The sequence below is a fragment of the Mixophyes fleayi genome, chromosome 4, assembly GCF_038048845.1.
Source record: "Mixophyes fleayi isolate aMixFle1 chromosome 4, aMixFle1.hap1, whole genome shotgun sequence".
Lineage (NCBI taxonomy): Eukaryota > Metazoa > Chordata > Amphibia > Anura > Limnodynastidae > Mixophyes > Mixophyes fleayi.
Genome location: NC_134405.1, coordinates 114,667,570 through 114,691,123, shown reverse-complemented (window position 1 = coordinate 114,691,123; position 23,554 = coordinate 114,667,570). Strand labels below are relative to the sequence as shown.

The 23,554-nt window shown below is 40.7% G+C and overlaps 1 protein-coding gene across 3 annotated transcripts in view; it reads left to right on the top strand.

Moving 5' to 3' along the window:
- NEDD4 (NEDD4 E3 ubiquitin protein ligase) overlaps positions 1 to 23,554 on the top strand; it is a 108,168-nt gene that overhangs the window by 57,925 nt on the left and 26,689 nt on the right. For 2 of the 3 annotated variants that reach the window (XM_075208038.1, XM_075208037.1), the window contains 6 exons: positions 3,502 to 3,552; positions 5,133 to 5,194; positions 10,546 to 10,648; positions 12,776 to 12,939; positions 16,148 to 16,265; positions 21,438 to 21,599. In XM_075208038.1, the coding sequence (XP_075064139.1) occupies positions 3,502 to 3,552; positions 5,133 to 5,194; positions 10,546 to 10,648; positions 12,776 to 12,939; positions 16,148 to 16,265; positions 21,438 to 21,599 (660 nt within the window). The remainder of the gene's footprint in view (positions 1 to 3,501; positions 3,553 to 5,132; positions 5,195 to 10,545; positions 10,649 to 12,775; positions 12,940 to 16,147; positions 16,266 to 21,437; positions 21,600 to 23,554) is intronic. The other variant, XM_075208039.1, reaches the window with a different exon arrangement.

The window sequence follows — 23,554 nt, the reverse complement described above, 5'->3', positions numbered from 1 at the left end:
TTAAAATAAGCATGTAAGTGTGGAAGGATTAATCTGTGCAACACCTGTAAGTCAACTGTGCCAAATATTGATATTTCAAAGTAGTGTGTTATGTGCAATTGTAAGCAGTGAAGCATTCTGTGTTGATTGAAGTAACTGCTTGTTGATCGCTCCTGCTGTGTCTTCTGAGAAGCCTTTTATGCTGTAAAAGTCCAAAATGTGTGGTTATGTCTGGGACGTTTCAGCAGAAAGAATGTTGGCCTATAAAAGAGATCTTTTGAGTCTCTATTTTTATAAACCGTTGCAATAGTCCAGATCTCTGTTTATTTATGTTTTATTTCTGTTTGAGCTGATATTTTATATGCCCTCCAATAAAAATCATGTTCTAGTGTCCTGCAACTGTAGGCTTCTGTGGGGAGACTGGCTGAACTCGCGTCTGGGCAGGTCCTAAAACAGGCAAAGTATATGAGCAAGTTGATTTTCTGTATGTTGAAATAGCACATTTATTGAAGAATGTTGTTCAGTTTAATAAGGAAAGTTTGCAAAAGAAAATATTTCTACTCCCTGAATGACCTTGCACAGAACGCTGTAGAATAGCACGTTGTTACAGGGTAATTAGCAGCTGCAGGTGTGTCATCTCCTGTTTTTCTTTCCAGTTTATAAAACAGGGTGGCGCTGTTGTAAGTTTTTGTAAGTAAACAGTTTGTAGTTTTATACAAGAAGAGTGTCTGTGATTTGTGAACACAATTTTCATTTACAAAATGTGACTTAAACACTATTTCCTTCTTTCATGAAAATCACTAAATATATTTATGGGACACCTTGAGAAGTACTAATGTTGTCCCATCAACAAAGAGATTTTTACAGTACTGTAATTGATTTTGAGTTCTTAGATTTCTAGATTAGTAGTAGTCAGTGATATTTTGCCATATTATGAAATCTTTTTGATACAACAGAAAGTCTGCAGAGTCTAATGCCTTTGATTTATTTGTAGTGCTCTCCCTTATGTTTAAGAGACTAACTTTTTATCAACAATGTGTTCTTTAGTGGTTTACACATTGAGACGTGGTGGATATAGAAACTGTTGTAGCTTAAAGTGCATCACCAATCACCCATATACCTACTGTTATAGTGTAGAGTGAGACCGCTTAAGCCGGTATTAGAAAAGCAAGTTGCCACCTGTCTTTCCGGGGATAAGTCAGCATTGGGAGCTAGAGGACAATGAAATGATAGCAGTACTGGGAACCTGCTGTGTTAGATCTTTTCTAGCACTCACCTTGAAGTTCTCTGCCTTGTAGACTACTTTGTCTGAGATCTACCTATATAACACAGGTTCTTTAACATATGAGTTTCAACCATATGGGTCATGACGGGGTGCTTTGGTGCTGAAGAAGGTACTAGCAACCTGTGCTGTGATTTCATAACAAGCGCAATGTGACTGCTTCTCATTTAGTGAGAGTAGTGTCACTGTGGCAGTGCTGGAAAAGTTGTTGTAGAGCTCAATGGCTCCCATGGTGACTATTCCAAGTGAAGGGGAACACCTCTGTTCAAAACATGGGAGCGTTTGAACCCTAAAAATATTGCATGCAGCATTTTCTTAAATCAATCCTGTAAGACAAGCGAATATCATGCCCTGTGTATTTCAACCTGTCACAAAGGAAGCCATTGAGCACTTTGGGAATATTTCACATACTATCTTCTCTAGAACGCTCTTCTTCTCATTATGAGACTGTCCTAGCTTCTCAACCTATAAGCACTCTCTGAAAAGTCATCTTTTCAGGGAAGCTTACCCTGAATCTTCTAAGTTGTCCTCCTTTCACCACATGTTTCACCTGCTTACCCTCACCCTGCCTCCAGTTTTCCTTTAGTACAAGCCATCAATAGTAAGCCGTTATTACCCTTGTGTGCATGAGTTTGTTTTATTTTCTAATGTCTGCATACCTCCTACAGACTGTGCAGTGTTATGTATACTGTTAGTGCTTTATAAATACTGGATAATATGTATCATTGGTTGCACTTTTCTCATAATTTTGCAATGAGCATCCAGGTGTGCTGAATGAAACTAATGTGAATGATTTCATACATTTTCTGCAAATTTCTGAGTAATATTTTGGTGCTGTATAAATGGGGGTTAACTGACGGATAATGATGATACTATATGTATGGACAATTGCACAGTGCTTTTTCTGTCTGCTGAATACACTGTAATTCTCAAGATATGTTTTGCTTTTTGATTGGGCAGTTTATGCTGGTCGGTGTCTGAGAATTATATGGACATATGTCAAAGTGGAAGGGACAAAAGTGTCAGAGAAGTGTGTTCTGAGAGTGTGTGACTTATGCTCTCCAACAATTGCAGCACAGACTTTACTTTTTTCTCTCCATGGGTTATGTTTCATAATCTGGGAACTTCATGGTATACAGGTTATTCCTTGCTGAGGCAATTTGCTTTGTGGTCAATGGCTTGTAACTAGACTGCTACAGTGTGTCACTGCAAACATGCCACAGTCAATGAGCAATCTGTCACTGGTACATAGTCTGGCACTTCTCTGTGCCATAGTGATTACACTTGGTGCATATTCCTTCCACTGTGGTTTCACCAGATAATGGTCACTTTAGCTATGAATAAATTTTCCTGAACATTAAGCGGGTTTAATACTAACCCACTATACTCCTTAATAGGAGCTCAGATTTTAGCACTGCTACAGAATGCCGTATTGTGGTTCATGTTTGGCCACATTGCTCTGTCGTCTTGAGCGAGGTTTTCCAACTAGTCATGATCTGTCCTATATCTGTGTACATACACTGTAAATGGAAGTTGGACTAATATGCTTAAGTAATGCATGAGCCTTTTTTCTTTTGTTTGTTTTTTTGTTTTTAAATAAAATTTGCAAATCCCATTGAGGAGGTACAAAAAGTAGGCAAGATACCCAGTACCCAGACAATCTGGTTACTGGCCATCAAGACTTAGAGGTAAATGTATCAAGTTGCGAGTTTCCGGCGGGTTTGAATTGGGGAGATGTTGTCTATAGCAACCTATCAGATTCTAGATATTATTTATTTAATACATTCTACAAAATGATCGCTAGAATCTGATTGGTTGCTATAGGCAACATCTCCACTTTCCAAACTCACAGCTGGATACATTTACCCCCTGAAGTTGTGTAGTCCTGATTGACGCTCTTGACAGACCCTTTGTCTTAGAGTGTCACACTATTCTATTCATGCTTTAGGATCTCTGTTTTTTTTTTTTTTTTTTTTGTTTTTTGTATATGAGCAAATGGCACATCCAAACAGATTGTGTGTATGCGGCATGTACTGTTTTTGCTGCACCCACACTTATAAAGACTATAAAGGAATTTATTCCTTCAGTGCAGTTTGAAATACTAAATGGATAAAAATGGTGACATTCCGCTCTATCTGGGGGAGGGGGTGAATAATATATTTTAATGTATTGCAGACCCCACTGAGTGGCACAGTCCAGTTTCAGTGTCCTCTTTAATAACCATTATTTTTCATTTGTAGACCAGAGATGACTTTCTTGGTCAAGTGGATATTCCTCTTTACCAGTTTCCGGTATGTACTGTGCTGATTTATCTTCAGAACGTTAACGTTCTGTTCTGTACCTCTGTAACCCTAATCTGTTGATCACAAGATTGCCTGCTATTTCATTTATATAAGCTGATATGTGTACTTTTGTTCAAGTACAAAGCAAGCCTGCCAGAACAGTTGAATTTGAAGCTCTTGCACTCAGCTAGAAACTGCCACACAGCCACTGGAATATAGCAGAATATCAGGCTATGTAAGTTTGAAAAGAATTAACCTTATGTGAGCTTACTAGTTTTAAAATTGCCAGGGGCTCTGCATTGTTCCTTGCTGTCAGATGGCTCTTCACTTGGTGAAGCGGTTAACTTGCAGTAAGCGATGTAGACTGGATGTGCTGCCAGGCAGGCGTTTCTCAGAGTGTTTATGACATTGACTGCATTGCAATCTACGTTTTATAGCAGGCATCTTAGTTTGGTTTACCCATAAGCCTATTCAATTAGTAGACTTATCTAGCACATGTTACAGTTTCAATAAATATTTTACTCATGCTGTATTGTGATATTTTTCAATTTAGAACAGTTGATACAGTATATTGATATACAAAGTTAATTTTCTAACAAACATATTACAATTTGTTATCGAAAGACAAAACATTAACCAGCAAGTGTCCCCTGTGTTTAACGGCGGTCTATTCCTGTCAATATATTGGTCTTCCACAGAGCAAGATGTTTGGATAACTAAAATAAGACTCTTACAGTGCCTGTTAAGGTATAGCCCACCCCCCCTAACAGTTATCCCTATGTTCCCTATTTTTTCCTGCCTTAGGATACCATTTCTTACAGTGCCTGTGGCCAGTGTAGCATAATTTATGTTTCAAAAGGTTTAAATACAATATGCCATCCTATTCAATCAAAAAGCTTGCTGGTCTTTACATTTTCTAATGAAAACCGTTCCTGAGCAGCTGAAATATATAGTTGTCACTTACCACCATGTCTTGTATTCCAAGGTCATTACATAACACGCCAGAGGTCCACAGGAGGATCACCTCTATTAATAAAGTGGCTGTGCCGGAATGTGTTTTGTTTATTATTATATCGTTTGTGCGCTCTGTTTTTGTAGCAGTCGATGGAGAACAGCTCCAAACATAGGCACTGAAATAAGGTATTGATGCCTATGGAGCAACAAACAGCCTGTAAACACAGGTTTTCTCACCAAGCAAGGGTATATGACTGCAAACTATGTATTTATTTTTTGTGGTCAAGAACTGTTGTGTGTCTGAGGGTGCTTGTGTGCATAAATTGTCCGTTTCCCCAGTACAGGCTACTCTACTGTCCAAAGTAACAAAATGTAAAGCACTGCGGAGTATGCAGACAGTATATAAATTTGTGTGCTTATAAAGCTATTGCAAAAATAGTTTTTGTATTGTATTACATTCTATATTCAGATCATCATTTACAGACAAGTTTTAGTTTTGTTTTTTCAAGCGCTCCACTTATTTATTTTCTCGTAGGTATTACCATATATTACTGCGCACTGCTTTTTGCAGTGCTACAACAAAACTAATGCAAAACTATATAGGGCTTTTATCAGATATCACTGCTTTATTACAGACAGAAAACCCCCGGTTGGAGCGACCATATACATTTAAAGACTTCATCCTTCATTCACGAAGGTAAGCGTCCATTGGAATTCTCTACAACGTAAATAAATGTTTATGGAAATCAAAGCCAAGCACCTGCAGATATCACAGGCTAAGAGCAAGTTCACAGAGGTTACAGCATATCATTACTGGTGTTCACAGTATTCGATCACACAAATTGGGTGACCATTATCTACCCCGGTATTCATCATGGTAGGTTTTATTTCCGCTTTTGTCTAGTTGGGTTTCTTTATGCGGAACCTGGACCATGCCACACTAGGGTGAAAAAGTTTTTGCCCCCTTCCTGATTTCTTCTATTTTTGCATATTTATCACATTTTCTTATATTCAATTTTGTTTCAAGAGCTGAAGCAAAGACAACTTGCGTAAACACAAAAATACAATTTTTAGATGGTTATTTAATTTACTGAAGGAAAAAATTATCCAACACCTATATCGCTTGCAGTAATTGGAGATCAGTCTCTCACATCGCTGTGGAGACATTTTGTCACACTCGGCAATTGCGGTACCAAAATCTTTTGCTTATTTTTGCTTGCACATCTGAGATTTTAGTAAGCTGCTAACAGGAGTGATTACTGTATGTAGTATAACTTGTAGATGTGCTCATGTGATGTCTCGTGGTGTATTGTACTTTTCTGGCATGTGAAGAATGCTAGTGCTTGAGGAACTTTGGTAGCAGTGAATATGTGAGTGATTAGTATTTGTTCTGTTTTTAAACCTGTTGCTGTTTAGCAGTGCTGTCAGTGTTTTTGTGAACAATGAACTGTAATACTGTTAGTAAATTTATTACAGTTTATTTGTATATTGTAACATAATATAATATAGCATAATGAAAGTCGTGAAAAGGCAAACACATTAATGGACAAACATAGACTGAATTTTTAAGTGTCTAGATGCTAAGACCTGATGCAAAGACCATACATGAACCAGTGGTGTCTTGATCTTGAACATAGTTGGGATTGTGTGTGGGATGACATCTAGTAATCTGAAGAGGGATAAGATGCGACCTAATCACCACCTTTAAGGGGTAGTTCACATTTCTAGATATTCCCCACCCACCCCTTCCACCTGGAGCCACCAAGTGCCAACTGCTCTGTGAGAAAAGTACATATATCTCACTGACTGCAATAGAAATGTCTATATTAAGTTCTATGAGAGATGCAAGGAGAAGGCTTCCTCCCTTTTCACTGCAAGCCCACATTGTGGTTGGTTTAAGGTAACAGCAGGAGCAGGTTAGAAAGAAAGGGTATTATAGAAAAGTGAGGTCTGCAGTGTTAAAATGATTGTAGAACATTGAAAGAATCTGAGTGAACGATTGTCTCTAAGCATCCCAATATCTCGTATAGAGAAGGTCTGAATGTATACATAACAAGAATTATTTCATAAAAAAGTATTTGATGCATTATGTCTTGCAATTGCACTTTATTATTCTCTTTGACAGTGCTAATAACAGGACCCGAACAGCATGCCAATTCATGTGTACACAGTATACACGTTTTACAAGCTTTATCTTGAGATCTCTTCATCTGTCATAACCATCAGCTGAAAAGATCATGACTCTGAACTTTATGGAGATCCTGATAGCGATTGCATTCACACTGCAGAATTGGAAGGACATTGTTCCATTACTGAACAAGATTTTCAAGTTGGTTTGAAAATCTTGATGAACAATTGTCGTCCCAAAGCACATGAAATCATTGATCATTTCAGTGTACACACTATTGCGGTATCGGGCCGAATGGTCGTTTATCGTCCAATTGAACCAAGAATCGTCTGAAAACTATTTTTTTCAGACCAATTAGACTAGTGTGTACCTAGCCTAATTGGGCAAACAAGGAAAACAACTGTTTCAGAGTAGAGGTTAGGACAGTTGTGTTGGTGGAGTATAGGGTAAAATAAGCTCTAAAATAAATAAATAAAAAAAAAGATGGGTTTTCAGTGATCATTTAAAGATTTGATGGTTGTGGGTGAGTCGGGCGTGGTAGTGAGTTCTATAAGTAAAAAGTCTTGTAGGCAGGAATGAGAGGTGGATACCCAAGGCAAGCTGCAGGTCATTGGTGGATCTAAGTGGGTGAGAAGCAGAGTCTTTTGAGATGTATGAAGGGATGGATTTGTTGAGGGCTTTGTAGTGTAGGCTGAGTGATTTGAATTGGGTTCTGGAAGACACGGGAAGCCAGTCTAGGGATTCGCCAAGTGGTGCGGAGTAGATGTGGAAGTGACTTCAGATTATGTGGTGACGCATGTTAAGTCATTTTTTATTCCAAAAAAACACATCAAGTCTCCATTGCAGGTAAAGATTACAAATCTTTTGAATGTCTGTATTAAAATCTGGTGGTTATTAGCATTCGTTAAAGACACCATGAGGAAGTCACCGCAAGGAATGAACAGAACTTGAATGAGTGACTGAAGTAAATGTTTAAGGCAGGATATTGATAAATTACTATTTTCTTGCTACCAAATTGGTGCTGTAGTGACTCTCCATTAATCCAACAGTTATTAGTGATCATGTTTTTTAAAATGTGCGCTAATGTACAGTAGCTTGTGCAAAGGTAGAGAAAAAGCTACCATTTCAGTTATGTATGCATGTAGCAAACTGGTTTCATCCACAGAATGGAAAATAGTGCCTGCCTTATAATATTTATATATTATTGCAGTATTTTATTTATATGTAAACACATTAAAATGGCTGTTTAACACTTCAAATCAATGGGTGTATGTGTCTAGCTATTTTTGGGGGGTTTTCTTCCTGTAGCAATCTAACCAGAGTAGCGCCAAGCTCAGCCTTTTCAGTATAAAAGTGCATACAAAATGTTAAGGATTCTAGTGCTGGATTATACCCCAAAGCTCTACTGAAAATAGACAAAACTTCAAATGGAGAGATACTTATATTATAAATTTGAAGATGATGGAGGAAGGTCCTATAATTTCCCTGCCAAGGATATCAGTCAACCTCATCACATGTAAGAGAAACGGGAATAACAGAATATAGTGTAGTGCATCATATAATGTGGATAATAATATTCATTTCAAATACACAGAGAGGATTATCCGCAATCAGTATATTGATGGTTTCTCTGTAGTGTGCCCGTCCCAAACTTATATTAAATGATAGCAGAATCAATAACTTTCTTCATTTAATTCAAGTAGAATAGCATCAAGCATGACCTGTAATGAATGTCCCGGGATGATGAAATCACTCCATGTCCAACAGCTTCAATTTAAGTTGTTAATAAAGTTGTTGGACAGCACCTTTAAAGATCCTTTACTGGTCAATCTTTATTAACCAAAGCGTTTTGACCGCTGACGAGGTCTTTTTCAAGGAGAAATTATGTACTACACTATATTCTGTTATTTCTGTTTCTCTTACATGTGATGCGGTTGATTGATATCTTCAGCAAGGAAATTATAGGACCTTTCTCCATCATTTTCAAATTTATAATATAAGTACCGTATATACTCGAGTATAAGTCGACCCGAATATAAGCCGAGGCACCTAATTTTACTACATAAAACTGGGAAAACTTATTGACTCGAGTATAAGCCTAGGGTGGAAAAGAGCGCTAATTTAAAAACCTAAATAAAAATGATAGGTTCAATCTATGAAATCATTTTTAGCTAGATGACAAGGAACATTCATAAATGATTATAAAATCAGAGAGAGAGAGAGAGAGAGATAGAGAGAGAGAGTCAGAAAATATATAAGGATATTATGCCTCCTCTCAACAAGCATGCAAGTTCTTCTAAGCAACTGACTGAGGACTTCAAAACAACGGTAACTCAGAGTTACAAGGCAGAGAAAAGCTATACAAATATAGCAAAATGCTTCCAGTTAGGAATTTACCCTGTCAGAACCATCATTAAGAAGTAGAAGAGGTACTGGTGCTGTTTAAATCAAGGCAAAACCTGGAGACCCAGGAGATGTGATCGAACGGCTTGTAAATCCACCCCGCAGTGGAACGCATATGCGTTCCAACAACAGGAAGTTCGGCATTTGGAACGCAAGTTTGCGTTCCAAATGCCGAACTTCCTGTTTTGGAACGCATATGCAGAAGTTGAAGCCGAGGGACCGGACACCAGGTAAGTTCACCCGTGTATAAGCCGAGTGCCCTTTTTCAGCATACAAAAGTATGCTGAAAAACTCGGCTTATACACGAGTATATACGGTATCTATCCATTTGAAGTTTTGTCTATTTCTAGTAGATCTTTAGGGTATAATCCAACGCTAGAATCCTTAGAAACGTTTCTTCCGTTTGGTCTGTATATTAGGTTTGTGTATACTAACTTCTAAGAGATTTAACTGCATTGGTTTATGTGTGGAGCACTGGTAGTGGTTATTACTATTTTTGCATATAAAATACTGTTTATAGCAATGTACAATACTAAAGACCTGATTTTGAAAACTCAGCGTAGAGGCAGAAATCCTATATTAAATTGTTACCAACATTTCTCTATCATTCTTATATCTATTTCAATAATATTAACAATTATTGTTTGAGTCATTTATACATACTTTTTGGCCAAGTTAAACATCATAATGAGAGAAATACTACATGCTGCTGCTGCCGCCATGTAGTAAACAGTGCTATAAACTCTGCACATTTTTATGCAGGTCCCAGATTTAAAATCCATAAACCCAACACTTTTCATTTCAGGCAAAGCTTCCAGTGTTTCATAATTCTGGTTTTAGTTGGGCACTGAGATGGAATGTCTCTGCATACTTTCTGACCACATTCTAGAGAACTCAGAAAAATATGTCTAGTGCTTTGACCGTTCACTTCGTACTCCTTGCATTTCAGTATTTTTATTTGGCTATTTATTACAAGATCAGGTTGGCGATAAATTCACAGGTATAAATGTATAACAGACCAGCTTTTATCGTCTGCCTTCATTTGCACCCTAACCCCCACACACACAAACACACACACCACCACCACCTCTGAAACCAGCAACATTCAATTTGTAGTTAGCATTTTGGTAGAATAAAAGCAAATCTTTGGAAGTACACATTGCATAGAGGAGTTATGAAACGCATTAAAAATGGCAGCAGTATCTTAAAGGGACTATGAAAGGTCAATCCAGATGGTGGTGTTGATACACTATAAATATTCGTAAGTCTTTACAAATGGAACGTGGCCATAAAACATTGCAGTGACTGTATCTCAGCCTATTAGTAATAACTACTGCATTGTCAGCTTGCTGCCTTGCCATACACTTTGTCCTGGAAAGAGAAACTGGACAGCAAAGCGTTAAAATGTATGGTGTCTTTGAATTTGTTTAGCAAAGGACCAAATACTGTGCATTGTTATTCTGTTTTCATAGATGTCAGTATAAACATGTCTTGCCTAATGTGCATTTTCCCAACAGTAACAAATCTAAAGTCAAGGGAAACCTTAGGTTAAAAATGACTTATTTACCTAAAAACAGTGGATCAGAAGAAGAAAACACAGAGCAAGGTGAAGAAATTGAGGTTAGTTATATTTGTTTTTATTATGGCATATGCAATAAAGTAATCTACTGTAATTTGGGTTATAAAAACCTTGACCTGTCTGTTTATACAGTGGCTGCAAAGGCTGTCCTATTTAAATTGCACAACCCCACCAGATATTGACATTGTTCCACATACATTGGTGTTTTTTATTTTATTTATTGAACATAAATGTATTCCATTTCATGTTGGGTACATTACTTAGCATTCAGAGATTCTATAACATTATCTAGTCAGCAAGGTCTGGGGGGAAAAGAGAAATGGTTAAACAGGTGCTTTTCTCAGGAGGATCTTTGTGGCTGTAGGGTGGGACTCTCACATTCCTGCTTTTTGGTCAGGAAACCATTTTATGCACAATTCATGGTCTCATAGCCCCTTATTCCATGTTTTTCGCTGCCTTTCTGCTGTAATTTATTCTTTGCTTTATAGATATGGACAGGTGTTAGAACCCCATCTTTATGGTTTTCATACATTTCAGCTAGAAAGGAAACGCCTGTTTCAACTCTGACGTATGCCTGAAGTGAATGGGTCACCTACACACAGTGGAGAAAGCTATTTTGTGGGCTGGAATATTATCAATGAGAGTGCACCTATTCACTAGGAACCAATACATCATGAATATAAGTGAGACGGTTCCTCGGTAATGTCACTGGTTCAGCCCACAATATGGGTGCCTCCACTGCATGTAGGTAACTGAGTCACTGCAACTCACAGCTGGCAGTAAATATACACCGATCAGCCACAACAGGAAAACCACTGACTAGTGAAGTAAATAACATTGATAATCTTGTTACAATGGCACCTGTCATGGGGGGGATGGGATATATTAGTCAGTTATTGAAGTTTGTGTTGGGAGTAGAAAAAATTGTCAAGCATAAGGATCTGAGCGGCTTTAAGAAGGGCTAAATTGTGATGGCTAGATGACTGGGTCTAAGCATTTCCAAAACGGCAGATCTTGTGGGGTGTTCCCGGTATGCAGTGGTCAGTACCTACCAAAAGTGGTCAAAGTAACAGGGTCATGGATGATCAAGGCTTATTGATGCATGTGGTTAGCGATGGCTAACCCACCTGGTCCAATCCCACAGAAGAGCTACTATAGCACAAATTACTGAGAAGTGAATGCTGGCTATGATAGAAAGGTGTCAGAACACAAACTGCATTGCAGCTTTCTGCGTAGCGCAGACCAGTCAGAGTGCCCATGCTGGAACCCTATCCACCAACGAAAGCACCTGCAATGGGCACGTGAGCGCCAGAACTGGACCATGGAGCAATGGAAGAAGGTGGCCTGGTCTGATAAGTCACATTTTCTTTTCTATCGTGTGGATGGCTGGAAGCGTGTCCTTTACCAGGATGCACTATCAGAGGAAGGCAAGTTGACAGAGACAGTTTTATGCTCTTGGAAATATTCTGCTTGGAAACCTTTGTAATGACATTTATGTGGAGGCTACATTGACACATACTACATACTTAAACATTGCTGCAGACCAAGTACACCCCTTTGTGGCAACAGTATTCCCTGATGACTGTGGCCTCTTTCAGCAGGATAATGCACCCTGTCACACTGCTAAAATTGCTAAGCAATAGTTTGAAAAACATAACAAAGAGTTCAAGGTGTTGACTTGGCCTCCAAATTCCCCAGCTCTCAATCCGATCGAACATCTGAGGGATGTGCTGGAAAAACAAGTCTGAGGTTATGCAGCTCCCACCTCGCGACTTAACGAACACTGAGGATCTGCTGCTAATATCTAGGTGCCAGGATACCTCATGACACCTTCCAAGGTCTTGTTAAGTCCATGCTCAATGGGTCAAAGCTGTTTTGGCAGCACGAGAGGAAACTACACAATACTAGGCAGGTGGTTTTAATATTATGGTTGATCGGTGTATTTTAACAGGGTGTAAAATATTTTTTTAAACACGCTTGAAAACATAAATTTGGGCAAATTTGGTTTGTTATTTTAGATATTTGGCCACTTTTATTAATTAAATTTATTTAAACCAACCTTTATTTGCTGTTTTTGTCAGTGAAGTGCTGTTTTCCACAGGAGCTGCTTGAACTCATTTTGCTTAAGTAAGAAAATATTTTATTTTGTTTTTGTTTTGTTTTTCCAGCCTGGCTGGATTATATTGGACCAACCAGATGCTTCTTGCCAACTACAGCAGCAGGAACTTTCTCTGCTACCTCCAGGCTGGGAAGAGAGACAAGATATTCTTGGCAGAACTTACTATGTCAGCCATCAATTTAAAAGAACACAGTGGCAGAGGCCTACCATTCAGTAAGCAAATTCAATTCAAATCACACTGTTACAGCAGTGTTTAGAGTATTTGTCAGTTTATTTTTCATCAGATATCCAAATCTTTATATTGTGCATATTGTTGTTAAATATTTTTACTAGCCTGAAAAACATGAAGTTTACCAATGTCCCCTTACTAAGATTTCTATTTTCTGCTAGCACACATAACTGCTGTCGTAAATAAATGCAATCTTTAAACAAAGAAAATATGTATTTTTTAGATGTGTTATGTTTATTAAATATGTGAGTTTTGCTATGTATTCATTTAAAAATCATGTATATATTTTATTTTTATTTGGGTTTCTTTACCTTTAGAAGGTTTTTTTTTTTTTTTTTTTATATGTGAGGAAGTATCATGTTTTAGCTTCCAGACAGATGGTAGTGGTTGTTGTCTACAGAAAATATTTAGCTGCAAACTTCTTTAATCCAGATTAATCTAGAAAGTGTGAGAGCTGCAGACTACATTAATAAAACATATTCTTAGTTGATAGCCTTAGAATCTAATATATATAAGCCTAGCGGCGTGTGTTAGTGTGTGTGGAAAAAACTATTTTCTCAGAAAGGGCTCATCCAATTGACCTGAAATTTGGTATACTGACATTATTTGACAAAAAAATTATAATAGTGAAGTCAGTTAACTTCCATCATCCCCCCCTTCCCCCCGTGGGAGGGGTAGTAAAGGCTAAATTTACCAGTTGAGGGCTCAAACTCTTGGCCGTGTGGGTATTTATTTACCAGAGCCTGTGTTTGGTCATGGACAATTGTATGTCGCATTTTCACGAGTACGGAGAAGCAGTGATGTGAAACTGCAGGTTATGAATACTGCCCTTCAAGGAAGACTGATTGAGCACAGCGATAAGGTGTTTAGCAGAAACGTTGTGTAACGAGAGGTTTTAGAACAGTAAGACGATGGAGATTAAGGATGTGGCGATGAAGATGAAGGATGAGGTGATGGAGAAGAATGATGAGGTGGTGACATGTGGACAAAACCACGTTAAAAATGGGCGCTTACGTCAAGAAGTAACGCTCTTCCCCTGAGGAGGCCTGGCCTAGCCCCAAATGCATGACAAGAATCTTTTTTTTTTTTTTTTTTTTTTTTTTAACAAAATTTTTTATTGTTTATTTAAACAGGTTTACACGTATAAAACATCAGCAATGAGTTGTATAAATGGAGAAGAACATAAATACATGTGGATAAAATGAAAACATTTGCAGGTGTATGATAAATAAAGTGATGTAAAATCCAAATGTAGGTTTGGTGTATATAATTCAAAGAGAAAAAGTTTGTAGGTGAGGGGAGACATACAGGGGGTTAAGGGGGAAGAGAAGGAAGGTATCTGATGAGGGAGAGAGAAAAATAAAGATGAGTGAGTTTGACTATGGTAACTAGAGCAAGAGATTGGTATATTTAGTCAGTCATCTCCATTCAGATAGAAGTAATTAGATAGTAAGTTAAACTAAGAGAATGTCAAACGGTAGAAAGGGGCGGTTCTGCTTCATAAAAGGATGTCCAGGGGTTCCACACAGCATGGAATTGAATTGGAGTATCGTTGAGGGTGGCGGTTATACTTTCCAATCGATATGTTGACCATACAAAATTTATGGTCGCAGTAAGTGAGGGTGGGATCGAGTTCTTCCAGTGCGAAGAAACCAGGCAGTTCGCTGCATTAAGAATATGTCTAATTAGTTTTTGAGTGGGGCAGGATATATTAGGGAGAGGTCTAGGGATTAATGAAAAGAGCGGTGTGTCAGGAATTTGAATGTGAGTAATGGAGGATATCAACTTATGGACTTGTTGCCAGTATGAGACTATCTTGGGGCATGACCACCTAACGTGCAGCAGGGAGCCTCTACAACCACATTCCCTCCAACATCTGTCCGAAGAGGCTGGGAATATAGAATGAAGACGCAATGGGACCAAGTACCATCTACTATATATTTTGAATGAATTTTCTTTGATTCGAACAGAGATAGAGGTTTTAGCCAGATTAGTTCTAATCTTGGTCCACTCTTTAGGATCTATAATCTCTCCTGTGTCTTTTTCCCACGCGAGTTCATGTGGTTCTTTAGATGGAAGGCCATAATTGTTTAATTGTTGGTATAATGAGGATATGAGGCCTCTCGTGGAGTTTGGGTGCTTGCAGAATGATTCTAGGGGAGAGCACTGATCTGTGAGGGCTGGTTTAGGTAGGGAGTTGTAGAAGTGTCTAATTTGTAGGTACTGATAAAAAATTGAATTGGGAAAATTGTATCTTTTTTTTTAGCTCCGCAAATGTAGGGAGACAAGAATCTTTTTAACACCTTAAGTAGCTTGATTTGACTAGAATGCTTGAGTATCATGCACGGGTTAACTTGTAAGACATCATACAGAAGTGGCAGTATCTTTTTTTTTTTTTGCAAGGGGAGGGGCAATATATTTACATACATTCAAAATAGGGCTATATGCCTTTTTAACCCTGGGCAACACTGGCATTGCTTAGGAAAAACCCAGGGGTAATGTGTCAATGATCACTGTAATACTTCTATAATGTACATTTAAATCGAAAACTAAAACCGTTTTGTCCAGATGACAGACCACAAGCACCATGTAGCCTGCCGGGCCGCCACCTGCTCTATGGGAAGATGGAATGAGCAACCAGCGGTGTCGACATTTTTCAACTCAGTGTTTTTTTGTTTTTTATTTAAATGCGATTTCCATGCCATTTGTAAACGCATGCAAATGGATCTGACACTAGTAACCATTGTTTCTAGTGTTACCATACCCATTGGTGTCTTACTTGTGTTACAGAAGCGTTTTCATTTTTGTTTTAATTTCCATTTCCTTTCATTTTCTAATTTCAAAGCATATCAAACCATATCACATTTTCTATGGGTTTTTTTAAAACTAGAAAATACATGTAAGACTCCAGTGTGTATGTGGTCTAAGTATTTGTAGTGTGTGTTTACATGTTATTGTTGCTCTCCATTATTAATGTATCCTCAGCGAGGCAGTGAATCGCTCTCCCATATTGTTACGTTCAGTAAGTAACCTCTAATTATGTAGAGAGGTTTCATAGATGACTGTAGTGTAGTTTAAAAACAAATACAGTGATGCAAAATGAGAGCTAAAAAGTGAGCTCATGTATTAAGACTTTTTTTTTTTTTATTGCAATGAGGAATCAAAATCTGGTAAATTATCTTTTTCCCCCAGAGATGGCACTGCTGGTCCAGAGAGTGGCAGTATTCAGTTAGAGGCACAACATGCATTCACTGCTCGAAGGCAAATCTCTGAGGAAACAGAAGGTCTGGAGCCCCGAGATTCTCCTGAGGTGAGAAACAATAATGAATCATAATCATGCTCGCATTGTACATTGTAATTTGGTAACATATATGTCTACCTCTTCTTTTATTGTAATACATGTTGAAAATGCATTTGACTCCTTACAGTATAAGCTAGAATAGAATCTTTAAAAAAATCTATTGTATTGATTATAATTATTGGATAATATTGACATCTTACTGCTGTGCTATCATGAAGAACCTATAATTTCCCTGCGTCATTACATTTACTGTCTAACAGTCTGTCTTGTAATTGACATTTTAAGGTCTGTGATCTGTGAGCTGAAGTAGCTCTAGGTATCATAGTAATAATAATAGGTCAGTGAGGGGCAACATGAAAGAGGTGGAGGGTTGCATGTTTTGCTGTCCAGCCCTCAAATGAGCCGCATAGGGGAAGGAGAGATAGCACAGTGCACTCCCTCCTGCTCCTCGGGGTATGCAGCGTGACCTCCCAGCACTGTGCACTCCCTCTCCCTCCTCCTCGGGGAATCTACCGTGACCTCCCAGCACTGTGCACTCCCTCCTGCTCCTCGGGGAATCTACCGTGACCTCCCAGCACTGTGCACTCCCCTCTCCTCCTCGGGGTATGCAGCGTGACCTCCCAGCACTGTGCACTCCCTCTTCCTCCTCCTCCTCGGGGAATGCAGCGTGACCTCCCAGCACTGTGCACTCCCTCCTCCTCCTCGGGGAATGCAGCGTGACCTCCCAGCACTGTGCACTCCCTCTTCCTCCTCCTCGGGGAATGCAGCGTGACCTCCCAGCACTGTGCACTCCCTCCTGCTCCTCGGGGAATCTACCGTGACCTCCCAGCACTGTGCACTCCCTCCTGCTCCTCGGGGAATCTACCGTGACCTCCCAGCACTGTGCACTCCCCTCTCCTCCTCGGGGAATGCAGCGTGACCTCCCAGCACTGTGCACTCCATCCTGCTCCTCGGGGAATGCAGCGTGACCTCCCAGCACTGTGCACTTCCTCCTGCTCCTCGGGGAATGCAGCGTGACCTCCCAGCACTGTGCACTGCCCTCTCCTCCTCCTCCTCGGGGAATGCAGCGTGACCTCCCAGCACTGTGCACTCCCTCCTCCTCCTCGGGGAATGCAGCGTGACCTCTCCCTCCTTCTCCTTGAGTTATGCAGCGTGACCTCCCAGCACTGTGCACTCCCTCCTCCTCCTCGGGGAATGCAGTGTGACCTCCCAGCACTGTGCACTCCCTCTTCCTCCTCGGGGAATGCAGCGTGACCTCCCAGCACTGTGCACTCCCTCCTGCTCCTCGGGGAATCTACCGTGACCTCCCAGCACTGTGCACTCCCCTCTCCTCCTCCTCCTCGGGGAATGCAGCGTGACCTCCCAGCACTGTGCACTCCCTCTTCCTCCTCCTCGGGGAATGCAGCGTGACCTCCCAGCACTGTGCACTCCCTCTTCCTCCTCCTCGGGGAATGCAGCGTGACCTCCCAGCACTGTGCACTCCCTCTTCCTCCTCCTCGGGGAATGCAGCGTGACCTCCCAGCACTGTGCACTCCCCTCTCCTCCTCCTCCTCGGGGAATGCAGCGTGACCTCCCAGCACTATGCACTCCCTCCTGCTCCTCAGGGAATCTAGCGTGACCTCCCAGCACTGTGCACTCCTCCTCCTCCTCGGGGAATGCAGCGTGACCTCCCAGCACTGTGCACTCCCTCCTGCTCCTCGGGGAATCTACCGTGACCTCCCAGCACTGTGCACTCCCTCCTGCTCCTCGGGGAATCTACCGTGACCTCCCAGCACTGTGCACTCCCCTCTCCTCCTCGGGGAATGCAGCGTGACCTCCCAGCACTGTGCACTCCATCCTGCTCCTCGGGGAATGCAGCGTGACCTCCCAGCACTGTGCACTTCCTCCTGCTCCTCGGGGAATGCAGCGTGACCTCCCAGCACTGTGCACTCCCCTCTCCTCCTCCTCCTCGGGGAATGCAGCGTGACCTCCCAGCACTGTGCACTCCCTCCTGCTCCTCGGGGAATGCAGCGTGACCTCCCAGCACTGTGCACTCCCCTCTCCTCCTCCTCCTCGGGGAATGCAGCGTGACCTCCCAGCACTGTGCACTCCCTCCTCCTCCTCGGGGAATGCAGCGTGACCTCTCCCTCCTTCTCCTTGAGTTATGCAGCGTGACCTCCCAGCACTGTGCACTCCCTCCTCCTCCTCGGGGAATGCAGTGTGACCTCCCAGCACTGTGCACTCCCTCTTCCTCCTCGGGGAATGCAGCGTGACCTCCCAGCACTGTGCACTCCCTCCTGCTCCTCGGGGAATCTACCGTGACCTCCCAGCACTGTGCACTCCCCTCTCCTCCTCGGGGAATGCAGCGTGACCTCCCAGCACTGTGCACTCCCTCTTCCTCCTCCTCGGGGAATGCAGCGTGACCTCCCAGCACTGTGCACTCCCTCTTCCTCCTCCTCGGGGAATGCAGCGTGACCTCCCAGCACTGTGCACTCCCCTCTCCTCCTCCTCCTCGGGGAATGCAGCGTGACCTCCCAGCACTATGCACTCCCTCCTGCTCCTCAGGGAATCTAGCGTGACCTCCCAGCACTGTGCACTCCTCCTCCTCCTCGGGGAATGCAGCGTGACCTACCAGCACTGTGCACTCCCTCCTCCTCTTCCTCGGGGAATGTAGCGTGACCTCCCAGCACTGTGTAAAGGAGGTCACTTGATGCAGGACTCAGCTGCCCCCGTTCTGAAGCACATAAATTTGCATGTGCACTCCTAATTTGTATCATAATATCACCTTAAGGCAGTAAGCCATCATTGGTAGTTTGTTTCTTGTTTGGAATTGGTTCTCTCATTACATTTGCTTTTAATGGTCCTCTGATCAGCTATAACTTTTGTGCTTTTTTTCTTTTTAGTATTGTATTATTAGTGTTCAAAAGAAACCTGATGTTACTGGCTAGCACCTGTACAATTCTAACAATAGTTGAGGCAAATATGTCATATGCAAATAGTCATTCAGTAATTATGTAATAAAGTCAGTATTTTTCTGCTTAAAATAAGTGTTTCTACCAGATATGCAATGCAAAATCGAAATAAAAATGTATTAAAAAAACATTTTGTGCTGTAAAGGAATGTGTCAGACATAATTGTCACACAGGGGAATACACACTTGTTATTAGTTTGTATACATTACTTGTTACCTCAGCTAGAAGGAACACATTTTTTACTTATTTGGTTTAGGGCTAGATAGAATGAGGATGCTGTATTATGCAAAACAACTGTGTGCATAGTAAAGCAAGAATTGAGGTCTCCTCATGCTAAACAGTCCCATGCCCTCATGGCCCAACATTCCACAGAGTGTTGTATGCAGGGTGTCCAGCAGATCTGCCTCATGACCACCATGTCATGTGCCATGTCAATCAGCTTAATATTCTGCTCATCACACATACCTCATGCCCATTATATGAACATAGGGCCTGAGTCATTAAGGAAAGTAAGGCAAATAAAGGTATAAATGTTCTCTGGGACAAACCTTGTTACAATGCAAGGGGTGCAAATTAGTTTATTAGTTTGCACATAAGTTAAATGCTGGCTGTTTTCTCATCTAGCACACAAATATTTGATAGCTTTATTTTTACATTGAAATTTAAAGTTGATCTAGGAAATGCCATACCCCAACAACATAACTGTCCCTACATTTTAAATTTACCTCCCCTTCAATGCAACATGGTTTTGTCCAGGTGCAAAGTTACTGCTTTTTTATGCTTTAACCTCCTTAATGACTCAGTCCCATAAAATCCAACATATCTGCCTAATGCCTGCACAGTCCATGTCCATTGTATCCACTAGAGACCAGCAAAACTGCCACTTTCCCGCCATATACAGCCAGACCCCATCAATATTTCATCATGACCAATACATCCCCATCATATACAGCTTCTGTCCAATTATACGTGCCTCAGGGTCAATAAATAGCATGCGTGGGACACCATAACATTCTACCCACATACAGTTCTGTACCCAACACAGTAGACTCATACCAACGATATTCTGCAAGTGTCCAGGATAACTACCTTTATACTAACAATATACAGCTTATGCCCAGTTTAACACCTCATATCTACCACAATGTCATGCACCTCATATAAAGCCTATGTCCAGTGTAAATGCCTCATAACCAACACATCCTAATGCCCACCATATACAGTATCTGGTTTTCACAACATTACCTTATACAGACCACCGTCTCATAACAACATTTTATGTCATATTGCAGCCCACCACTGCCCCCATGAATAACTAAATATATATAGTCATTAGACTAGCAGAAATGCCTCATGCTTAAAAAGTCCAATGGTCACAATACAGATTTGTCTTACTGTATCTGCTTCATGCCTACCATTTACAGCCTGTGTCCATCATAAAATTCCTCATGCCCACCATGAACAGACTGTGCCCTACATAACTGCCTCATGCCCATTACTTGTAACCTGAGTACTGAAAGATGACCTGTATCTTGCCCTATCCAAAACCACAACACAATTTTAACTACTTGTCCAATGCAAACAGCAGCTTTATCATATAAATGACAGGAATGCTGTTACTTTCAATAATTGAGTTTTGGACAGTATTAATTAACTTCACTTAAAGATGTGTCTAAAATTTATGCCATATTAAAGATATTATATCTAAAAGCAAACTTGCTCCTGCAAAATATAGTGCTCAGTGTATCTGCTCATTGTATAGTATAAAGTGGTACAAAATATTGGTGATATGGAGTCTTTTTTTTTTTTTTTTTTTAAATCAACTTGTTACAAAATTATTGTCCCCCACTCAGCCTACATTATTAATCAGAAGATGGTGAATTGTAAATATAAAATCAATTAATATTTATGAAATACATATTAAGACAATTATCAAATACAGAAGTTATCATGCCTAGTCTCATATATTTAAAACTATCCTGAATCAATGGTATTTGTAGTTCACCCCAAGACTGCAACTGTTTAATAATTAAAGCCAAGCAATGAAATGTCAATGAACTTCATAAGTTCTCACATTTCCAACATTTATTTCACTTGGTTCACCAATTGGTTAACTACCCCATATGTCCAAAACTACTTGGAGGACTGAAACAGTAGCTGCTCATAATTTGGAAAATAATTGTCTGGTTCTTAAATGTTCATTGGTGTGTTTATATTTTTCTTTTCATAGAGCTGGGAAATTATTACAGAGGATGATGCTACTATGTACAGCACTCATAGTAATCAGCCAGCATCTTTATCTAGCGATGATCTCCAAGCACAAGTCACTGAGTTCAGTGCCAGACTTCACATATCTGGCAATGTAGCCAGTGCCAGAGAGAGCTCAAGCATTGTAAGTTGTTTGTCTATTGTTGTGACGTGTAATAATAATAATAATAATAATAATAATAATAATAATATTAAAACAAATATGTAAAATAACAATAAAAAAACATTAACTATAGCAGGCTTGGCTAAGCTGTGGCTCTCCAGGTTTTAGGAAACAGCAAGTCCCTAGCATAACATGCCAGCTATCAGCCTGCAGAGTATGCTGGGGCTTGTAATTTCATAACATCGGGAGAGCCACAGATTGGCTAGGCCCGAACTAGAGTAATCCAGTAACGTTCGGCTACTAAATTTTACTAACCACTTTCCCCTTCTACCAATTAAACATTGTCCAGTACAATCATTACCCAGCAGAACTAAAAAAAAACTTGTGATTACTGATGTAAATCCTGAAATTCTGCACTACATGTAAGTGACCTAACACTTTAGGAAAGAGGTCACTGTTTTGAGGATTTTTTTTTTATTGGTAGTAGGTATGTACCCAATTCTGGATTCAATTCAGTGATCTGTCCAAGGCCAGCTCTTTCTCCATGGATTTAAATTCGGTTAAATCTTTTGTTAAGACCAAACTAAATCCGAACCTGATTGATTAGGTCAAAGACAACCATCTTTCCTCCCTTCATTAGCTCAGTCACTGGCACAGTTCATGTTATAACAACTGCTGGCCTGGCAATACAGAAGGGATGGAAATGTTGGAGTGACTTAAGCACAGTCTCTGCATCACTTCCTCTTCTCAAACCCTCATAATTGGTGTCCAGAGAGCCAGTGTCAAAGTCTTTTTCTCTGAAGTCCCAGAGCCATCTGGACTACCGAAACAAGAAGGTTTATTAGTAAGTAGGCAGTTTGCTGGCTAGTATGTAATCATGTGGGCACCTCTGGCTGGTATACAATTATATGGACACCTCTGCTGTCTCAGACAAAAGGTAACATTTGGCTGTGAAATTACAGTGGAATTAAACCCAGAATTGCTTTAATCTAAATAGAATAAAAAAAGACTGCATCTTTGAATCAAAAAACAAACTTGCTCCTGCCTTACAGATACACTAGTTGTCATGCAGCAGTGTAAATTACCTTTGGCTGAAATTTTTATTTCCTTCAGACATTGAAAGATTACTCTGACACACAACAACACTAGTGTATCTGTAAATAAGAAAACTTATTTTGGTTTAAAATTGGGTGCATAGCCATTTAACTACTAGATTTCTGAAAGTTTCTGATATCCTATTTAGTATAATTTGTAAACATTTAATAGGATTCAGTTCAGCATTTGGCTGAATACATTTCTGGTGATTCAGGTTTTGGCAGAGTGGGAAGGTCTGATGGGCATGTGTGGGACAAAAGGAGAGGTCTGATGGGCATGTATGGGACAAGAGGGGAGGTCTGATGGGCATGTATGGGACAAGAGGGGAGGTCTGATGGGCATGTATGGGACAAGAAGGGAGGTCTGATGGGCATGTATGGGACAAGAGGGGAGGTCTGATGGGCATGTATGGGACAAGAGGGGAGGTCTGATGGGCATGTATGGGACGAGGGGAGGTCTGATGGGCATGTATGGGACAAGAGGGGAGGTCTGATGGGCATGTATGGAACAAGAGGGGAGGTCTGATGGGCATGTATGGGACAAGAGGGGAGGTCTGATGGGCATGTATGGGACGAGGGGAGGTCTGATGGGCATGTATGGGACAAGAGGGGAGGTCTGATGGGCATGTATGGAACAAGAGGGGAGGTCTGATGGGCATGTATGGAACAAGAGGGGAGGTCTGATGGGCATGTATGGAACAAGAGGGGAGGTCTGATGGGCATGTATGGAACACGAGGGGAGGTCTGATGGGCATGTATGGAACAAGAGGGGAGGTCTGATGGGCATGTATGGAACAAGAGGGGAGGTCTGATGGGCATGTGGGAATATCTGACGGGCATTTCTGGGACATGTGGGTAGATTTGATGGCATATGGAGAGGTC